The 9,751-nt window shown below is 35.1% G+C and overlaps 1 protein-coding gene across 1 annotated transcript; it reads left to right on the forward strand.

Moving 5' to 3' along the window:
* The first annotated feature begins 25 nt into the window (after positions 1-25).
* LOC126828302 (UBX domain-containing protein 6) lies at positions 26-9,463 on the forward strand. Its single transcript, XM_050557994.1, has 3 exons — positions 26-332; positions 2,507-2,844; positions 5,156-9,463. Exons 2-3 carry the CDS (start codon positions 2,622-2,624, stop codon positions 6,268-6,270), a joined length of 1,338 nt encoding a protein of 445 aa, XP_050413951.1. The 5' UTR covers positions 26-332; positions 2,507-2,621; the 3' UTR covers positions 6,271-9,463.
* The last annotated feature ends 288 nt before the right edge of the window (positions 9,464-9,751 follow it).

Consider the following 9,751-nt stretch of genomic DNA (forward strand, 5'->3'; position numbering starts at 1 on the left):
CGCGGGACGAATATTTACACCGGAAGTAATTATTCTAGGATGGAAATAAAGATCATAAATAATATTTTGGTAATTGTCAGCTGACATTGTGATGTCAAATATCGTTTTTAAGTTTGTAGATCAACTGGAGTTAGTTTTGGACAAATTAAATTCTTACATTCCGTCTGTTTGCTGGGAAACCTTAGAGTATATGAAAGTGGCGGTGGTTAATGCTGACATCCAGCTTCAGATTTTGATTATTTTAGGTTTATGGTTGACTATCAATATTTGTCTGATTACATTGACCTGGAAGAAATACGAAAATAATCTCGACGACAACGTTATAATTGCAGGTAATCAATAAGTGGTGTACTTTGGTACATTGCTGTATACTGTATACACAAATGTACAGGATTCAATGGTAGAAAAGCCGTCTTGTTGGTAGTATACATGTTAATGTTGAGCGCAGATTTCACCTTACGGACAGATTACCCCAGTGTAAATATCTAATTTCCATTTACTAGTCTGCACATGCAGAGTTAAGTCTGCCCAGTATTCACCATGCTTGCAATAATATATTTTAGTGTCACAGCCCTACAGCCCTTTGAAAAAATTGGGCCCACACATACACATACAGTTAACTTCGCATAAGTCGGATCTAAATGGACTGACCAATTTTATCCGAGTTACTCGAAGATCTGAGTTAGCCGAAAGCCTACTTCCGCTCTGAACGTACATGTAGTCTCATTATCGCCCTGTACGTTCAGGGACTGTCCTATTGAATCTTTGTCAACTAAAATCGGTTCTCAGTCAATTTACTGGGCAAATTTTAACGATATGTGTCAGTCTCTGTGAACGCCTGAACAATGTAAAGGAACATTTTAGTGAGAAAATAAGACCCTGCTCACCTCGCTAGAGTCAGTATGTTAAACATTGAGGTCTAGATGTGGGGTGGCGTACAGATTTACGTGGCTTGGCTATATAAGACGAAACGAAATTTAGGTAAGCTGGGGTGGGGAAAAATTAGAATTGTTGAAAAGCTGAGGAACTTCAGTCAATTACTGCTTTGCCTAGCCCAATTACAATCAAATTTTTTCAAAAATTCCAATTTCGTTTCGTCTTATATGGCCGAGTTGTGCAAATTTGCGCGCTGCCCTGTATTTGGAAGGAAAAAAGCCGGAATTAGAACAAATGGGCTGAACATTTTGATCCGAGTTGAGCAAAGATCCGACTTAGGAAATCCGACTTACGCGCAGAAATTTAATGAGAAAAACATGCAGGATCAAAGGTTCCAAACGATTTTATCCGAGTTGAGCAAAGATCCGACTTATACGAATCCGACTTATGCAAGGTTTACTGTATACTATACTGATACACATATCTGAGGATTTATGTCCACTTCAGTCTTCAGAAACACGTAGGCCTACATTGCACTTTGATAGAATATTTAAAAATCTGTCAACTGTTGGTTATTAATGTATTTATTTCAACTATACATAACATTGAAGTCTACGATATTACAGCAAATATTTTTTGGACATTCAGTCACATGACCAGTTGACGTATATAATAGTGAAGATTATGAGATGCTATGGATTCGAATTTAAATCTTATTCTTAGCACACACGCTAATTATGCAGTGATTTTGGAAATAATTTGAACAATCATTACAGTACAAATTTGATAGAGGACAGACCCTACATGGGGCGTCTGACACCTTACTTTCTTCTTTAAAAACACCGAGAAGTAATCAGTGCAAAGTTGACAATCTGTGCACATGTTTGATATGTGCAGATAACAATCGGCGCACAGGGTCCAACCTGCGTAGAGAAAGGCCTCTGCGGAACACAGCCACGCAGATCGCAGTCTGTCCGAGGGGTCAAAAATGCGCCCAACATACACAATGAACAGCACATGTAAACAGTGGTAAAATATTTCCACAGAGTTACTCATTGGCCATGCATAATTTCCGTAGAGTTGTATGGTGACAATACGCATCAGTTTAATCATATAATATACTTTCTCCAAACAAGCACAGTAATGTATATCTCTGGCATTGCAGGAATTGTTTCATGGACGTCATATTATATAGGGCATACACGTACAGTACATGTAGCTGAATTTGGTGAGGTCTTGTGAGATTTTACTGTTAATTTCAGACACTACAGAAGAATAAGAAACATTTACATCTCCTTAATCTGTAAATTGTGTTTCAAAATATTAGATCTTTCTCAGGCTTTGTAGGGCACAATCTCTCTGGTGTCATTCATTTTGTAAGAAACAGATTTGTTTTATGTCATCATTTTCATGGATAATTCACGTCTGCACCAAGTTAAAAATATGTGGTAATAGAAAAGTCCAGGGATTAAATTTGTCGAATGCAAACCTGGTGTTTATTTACTTCCGAGATGTAACAGAAAATGCATGATACCACTCACTGAGAATGCTGATAAAAGGGCTGACTCCAAGGGTTTAGTTGAGGGAGTTTAATTTTATATAATTTAATTACATTATATTTTATTTTCAGACTTGAGTAGACAGTCTTCTCTGTACGAAAGTGTAAATGGTGGCAGCAGTAAAACCAGTAAACATTTGAAGAAAGATTAAATTTTTAATATCTGATAGAATATCATTTATATATAATGGCAGCTATCAAAAGATTTTTTGAAAAGAGAAAGCTTGATGTCAAATTCAAAAAGGCTGGAGGGGGTCACCGTTTAGCTGAAGATTCATCTCAAAGAAAGGTGCCATCTGATGCCTCCTCTCGTCCATCACCCCCAAAAAGACAAGGCCCACCTGAAACTGGTCAAAGAGCTGCTGAAGCTGCATTAGCTAGAATTCAATCGGCACAGCATGGTCATCCAGGTATGTATAGTTAAATAACTTACATGTGTGTACAGGCATATCATTGTTCATTTCAAAAGCCTTTGTAAAATGATAGGACAAAATTAATGTTCCCTTTCTACTCTTTATTTGTCAGTATGCAAAAAAAATGTGATGGTATGCAAATTTTATTCCTCAACAAAAGTGAGTCAGGGGCGGATCCAGGAATTTTTGCAGGAGGGGGCTTGCCAGGTTCCTGAGAAAATGTATCTGCCCCCCCCCCCCTCGACTTGAAATTTTTTCAGAAATACTCGGTCTCTATTGTCATTTTGGCATATATACATACACATTGATCTTTTTAAATAGAGAAATCCAACATCCTGTTTGACGTCAATTTTTATAATGAATTAATACAGTGACATTGTGATTCAATGTTATTGATGCAAAGCATTAATTATATCACACATGTCTATATCATTATCTCACACTTTAAGTGCCCATCCTGTCACACCATCTGACGATAAAGGATAAAGCACAATTATGACACTTTTCTCATAAAACAAGCCAACAGTGAGGCTGATGTCCCCCGCCGAAATTGCAAAATAAATAGATGACACATATTAATTAATCGCACATTTATTTTTTTCACTAAGTTTCATCACTCTCTATCAGATAGAATCAAGATTATCTTGTCCCAAACCATCGACAAATGAAATCGATTAGCTCTGCTTAGCTTCAGCTCGAAATGTTAATTATTGAACTCAGTCAAGACATTCACCTAATGAACATCTACATATACATCAAGTTTAAACATTCACCTAATAGACACCTATGCCAAGTTTGAACATTCTACCTCAATTAGAAGGAGAGTTATTGTGTTCCAAAGTTTCTACCAATCAAATTGCTTATCACTCTGCTTACCCTCAGCAAAAAATGTTCATTATCGAACTTAGTTAAGGTATTCATATAATAAATCTATACACCAAGTTTCATCAATCTCACTTAATTAGAACTAAAGTTATCGTGTCCCAAAGCATCAACCAATCAAATTGCTTATCTCTGCTTACCCTAAGCAGAAAATGCTCATCTTCGAACTCCATCAAGGCATTGACCGAATCAACACATACACCAAGTTTGAACATTCTAGCTCAATTAGGAAGAGAGTTATCGTGCCCCAAAGTATCAACCAATCAAATTGCTTATCTCTGCTTACCCTAAGCGGAAAATGCTCATCTTCGAACTCCATCAAGGCATTGACCTAATAAACACATACACCAAGTTTGAACATTCTAGCTCAATTAAAAGTTATCGTGTCCCAAAGCATCAACCAATCAAATTGCTTATCTCTGCTTACCCTAAGCGGAAAATGCTCATCTTCGAACTCCATCAAGGCATTGACCTAATCAACACATACACCAAGTTTGAACATTCTAGCCCAATTAGGAAGAGAGTTATCGTGTCCCAAAGCATCAACCAATCAAATTGCTTATCTCTGCTTACCCTAAGCGGAAAATGCTCATCTTCGAACTCCATCAAGGCATTGACCTAATAAACACATACACCAAGTTTGAACATTCTAGCTCAATTAGGAAGAGAGTTATTGTGTCCCAAAAAGTGTGACGGACAGACAGACGGACGGACAGACAGACGGACAGACAGACGGACAGACGGACAGACGGACAGACAGACAGACAGACAGACGGACGAACCCATTTTAATAGTCCCCTGCTTTCTTCGAAAGGCGGGGGACAATAAGGTTGTTTTACAAAAAAATTTATGTAGCTGAGCAGCGGGGGACCCCCCCCCCCCCCACCTGGATCCTCGCCTGTATGTGCACAAGACATTTATGTAAATATAAATTTGAAATTGTTTGTAAATAATTTTGGCACAGTCTATCTCTCATGCCTGATAAAACAGTATTGACAAATAGAAAGGCCATACAGACCTTTTTAATGATGCAGCAGCATCTGAGAACCAGAATATCTTATAAAGGACAATATCGGTGTCAGCCATTATCACATGATAATGATAGAACTGTGTATCTGTTATCGCTCGTTACTTCAGTCAGTTATATAGAACGATAACTCTTGTTTTCCATTTTTTGCGTCACTTCTGTTTCTTCAGATGTGCGTTAAACTGACACCAATATTGTTCTTTAAATGTGGCCTAAAATATGTATGCACATTATTTCCTTTTGTGCACTCATTGCAAAATGTGAAATCAACTTCAGGATTATTAGGTCAATCAAGGCAACATAGATTGTTAAAAAAAACCCAAATATTAATAAAATCAATTAAACACAATCAAAATTTTATTTCCAGTATATATATTATTATTTTTTTATGTATTTTAGGAGGAAGTACAGCAGCTATAAGGGCAAGGATAAAAAGAGAAATGGAAGAAGAAAAGAAATCGCTCGAAAAAGCAGAGGCAGAAGGGGCTGCTTCCAGATCAGTTCAATCTGAGATTGTACAAGATAGTGCCCCAATTCTATCTGTCATATTTTATAAATGCCCGGAAATTGGAGAAGCGATCTTACCTAAGTCAGAAATGGAGGCGTACATTCATGAATTTCTCCTGAATGGTTTGGCTGAAGAGCCTGAGATGAGTTCTGCACTCATGATTCAAACTTTGAATAAAGATCGTGAGAAAGTGAAAGTGTGTATAGAAACATTAGCTAAATACATAGATAATGTGATAAATCATCCAGATGAGGAGAAATACAGAAGAATAAGAGTGAATAACAAAGCTTTTCAAGAACGAGTTATCAGCTTAAGTGGCACAGAAGAATTTCTACAAGCTGTAAGGTTTCAGTTAAAAACACTACCTCACGAAGACCATGAAGAAGATTTTTATGTTTTGGAAGATGAGGCAGCATCTGATATTGATCGATTGAAGGGCATCAAGGAAGTGTTAGCCATGGCCGAACCTATCAAACCTCAGCTAGATCGATCTATTAAAGTTTTTCATCCTTCTAGTTCTACTACAGCTTCTAAATTCAACATTCCAAACGAATTTTACGCCATTTCTCCTGAAGAAATTAAGAAAGAACAACTACGTCGTAATGAAGCTGTAGAAAAGTTAGGTATGTTAAGAACTAAAGCTATGAGGGAAAGAGATGAACAACGCGAACTGAGGAAATACAGATTCACATTATTACGAGTTCGTTTACCTGATGGTATCATCTTACAAGGAACATTTCGAGCGCTGGAAAAACTGTCAGCTTTGTTAGGATTTGTAAGGGAAAACTTGGTGAATGACTGGATGCCGTTTCTGTTAAGCTCATCAACTGGAGAAAAGTTAATAGAAGAAGATTTAACTTTAGCAGAACTTGGTCTTGTTCCTGCTGCTGTTGTGAATTTTGCATGGGATCCAACTGTTATGGCTGAGGTTACAGCTCAGCAGGGTGCATCTGCATCCAGTAATATCCTTAAGCCCGAAGTTGCTGCCTTGATTCAACAATTTTAAAAACATGTATTATTAAATTTTAATTTGTGTATTGAAGTATGTAAATGGCTAGAAGCAAGTATAGTATTTGCTTCCTGGTCTAATTTTCCCAGTATGATATAGTGACAGATGATATATTGAAATTAATGTTATCTGTCAAAAAAATTACAAGTTTTTTGGTAGAAATGATGGCTTATTATGCTAATAATTTGTTGAATAAATCATCAATGTAAAATATTGGATGACAGTGGATGAACAGTGTATAAAATATATATACAGTAATAATAGCAGATGACAAGATTAATATATTTTTAAAATATCTATGCCACCACATGCAGATGTAGCTACATGTACTTCCTTATGATTGTGGTTGGTTAAAACTATTATTGCCCAAGATAAAACATCTCTCCACTGTAAAGATGTCAGGTTAAGTTACCGGTATGTCATTTGAAGACAATATTATTATGATGTCTATTAATGTAAATATGAACTATATAAAAACTAAAAAGAAATGAAAGTTCAGTGTTGTTTAATAAAGACTGTAGCAGATGAATAGCAAGGTTGTTGTCTCATGGAAGTTTACACAACTATATATACATGTATATATATATTATATGTGTAACAGTTTGGAGTTCTTGTATGGTTTCCAGATTAAAATTTGTTACTCTGTGCACTATTTTTCTTGTGGTGCTCTATGTTGACTACTGAAATGTGTTTGTACACCTTTTGGAACACAATAACACTACTTTTAATTTAAGTCGCATATTCAAACTTGGTGTAGATGTTCATTAGGTGAATGCCTTGATTGAGTTCAATGATGAAAATTTTTAGCTCAGTCTAAGAAGAGATGAGCAATTTAAATTGTCAATGGTTTGGAACACAATAACTTGGGATGAGAGTGATGAAACATAGCGTATAGTTGTTTCATTACATCAGTACCTTAATTTTTGGTAATATGAGCATATTCTACTCGCGTTGAGCAGAGTGATAAACAGTTTACTTGCCTGATGAGTTTCATTTATTTATTTTGAGATTAGGGCAGGGGACATCAGCCTTACTTTTGGCTTGTTTCTTTATTTATTTTTGTAAAGATCCTTGCAGTAAACTGTTTAATTTAATTATAGAAGTTACTTTGTACCTTTATCCTACATACTAACATTGATTTGATGTACTTTAATATTATCATGTACATGTGGCTTTTATTGTAATTCATGTACATGTATTGTTAAAAAAAATATAATAGGCCAGGGACAAATATTAAATTTGATATAGGAAATGATTCTGTCAGTCAATTTATGTATTGGGATAGTTAATTATATTATTAAGCCTGCGTTTCTTTCTAATTTCTCACTTGACCATTTTGACCTCTTTTGGAATGGTTTGTTTTACTGTCCATATTTGGTTTAAATTGTATGTATGTGAAAAAAATAAAGGAACCACTTTCCTGTTGCAAGCCATTGATAATGACGATATGCCGATAGTCTCTTTTCACTAGCTTGAAACAATAGACCCAACCGCCATACTGCTGAAGAACTGATTTCTGCTCCTTCATTCCAGAATCCAGTCATTAGAAAAAGAAAAAGTACATTGTCATAAGATAACTACTGTGGTATTATCCATAGACTGGAGGCTAGGTGAATGTATAAGTCAATAGAAAAGCCTTGTCTATGACAAATTTACTTTTACTAATCCATATCTACAGACCTTTATTAAAAGTACTTCCATGATTGATTTTTTCTTTTTCATAAAGATTGCATGATTATAAAAATTGGAGATTTAAGAAAGAAGTTTTTGAAGTGATTTTTTATGACCATACCTGTCACAAAATATTAAAAGTACTTCCATGATTGATTTTTTCTTTTTCATAAAGATTGCATGATTATAAAAATTGGAGATTTAAGAAAGAAGTTTTTGAAGTGATTTTTTATGACCATACCTGTCACAAAATATTGAGAATGACAAACATACAGTGTATTGTTGTTTTATGTACATGTTTAGACGAAGTATTCAAAATGACCATGTTTGCACATCAATACTCTTTGGCAATCAAGTTTTTTTTGTTTTACCATTTTTATATGCCCACATGGAAATGTGGTCTTATATTGCCGTCACCCCCCGTGCATTTATAATTTGATTGTTTTGAAATTGATATATGTTGTTTACATTACTGAGATGAAGAATCCTATTTGATTTCAATACTTTCCGTTAATTTTTTCTGGAGTTATGGCCCTTGTTTCACTTTATTGTATGAAATTTATATGCATCTTTTAAATTTGTAAAATGAAGAAGCCTATTGAATTTCAGCAATTTCCATTAATTTTGTCTAGAGTTATGCCCCTTGTTTCAGCTCAAGCGACAATAGTTATCATCCAATCTATATAAAATTTAGGCCTATATGCATCATTTAAATTAGTAAAACGGAGAAGCCTATTGTATTTTAGCAATTACTGTTGATTACGTATAGAGTTATGTCCCTTGTTTCACTTTGTCGAACCCTGTGAACGCTCTTACGACAAAAGTTATCATCTGATCTTTATGAAATTTATATGCATCCTTTAAATTGGTGAAACGAAGAAGCAGCCTGATGAATAGCATCAATTTCCGTTAATTGTTCTACGGTTATGGCCCTTGTTTCACTTTGTCAAACCATGTGAACATTCGAACAACAAAACTGATCATCTCATCTGTATGAAATTTATACGCATCATTTCAGAAATTTCTGTTGATTGCTTCTAGAGTTAATGGCCCATGTTTCACCTTGTTGAATCATGTGAATGCTCTAACAACAAAAGTTATCATCCGATCTGTTTTAAATTTATATGCATCATTTAAATTAGTAAGACGAAATATCCTGTCAAATTTTAAGAATTTCTGTAAATTACTTCCAGAGTTATAAAAGGCCCCTGTTTCAGTTTGTAGAACCTTTTGAACACTCAAACAACGGAAATTATAATCTGATCTGTATTAAATTACCTAGAAATGAATAAATATGCAACAACACTTGTCCACCACTTGGACGATTTAGCTGCTGTGGGTATATGTTTCGTTGCCTGGCAAACTATCTTCTGTGTTTACCTGGCTGTTATATTTATTATAATGGTTGGTGATTACTGTACATTTATTAAATTATTTATTAAGTTTATATTGCTATAATAATAGAGGATCTCACGGTACTTGGTAATAGGAATGATTGGTATTAAATATCTTTGGTTCATTTTTTGTTTGTTGCTTTATTTACATTAATGTAGGATATTACGGTTAGGTATTATCAGTTTAATTCGCTATACAGTTTGGATTAATACCTTAGCCTTGAAGTTTTGCAAAAAAATTGTATTCATACATAATGTACTCAACTGGCCCAGGTCAACCTCCTGAAACTAAGGAAATTAGTACCATTAAGTTAGGGAACTGTGGTGGCTCAGTGTTTAATATGTTGGCTTGCTAACTGGAGGTCTCGGGTTCGTTTCCAGTGTTTGCAAGAAATTTTCAGCAGGGTTTCCCC

Source organism: Patella vulgata, chromosome 7, assembly GCF_932274485.2.
Source record: "Patella vulgata chromosome 7, xgPatVulg1.2, whole genome shotgun sequence".
NCBI lineage: Eukaryota > Metazoa > Mollusca > Gastropoda > Patellidae > Patella > Patella vulgata.

Bases quoted from the DNA above. Each gene is read 5' to 3' on its own strand.
- LOC126828302 (XM_050557994.1), top strand. From the start codon at position 2,622: ATGGCAGCTATCAAAAGATTTTTTGAAAAGAGAAAGCTTGATGTCAAA. The intron at 2,845-5,155 runs GTATGTATAGTT...TATGTATTTTAG, and splicing joins GGCACAGCATGGTCATCCAG to GAGGAAGTACAGCAGCTATA.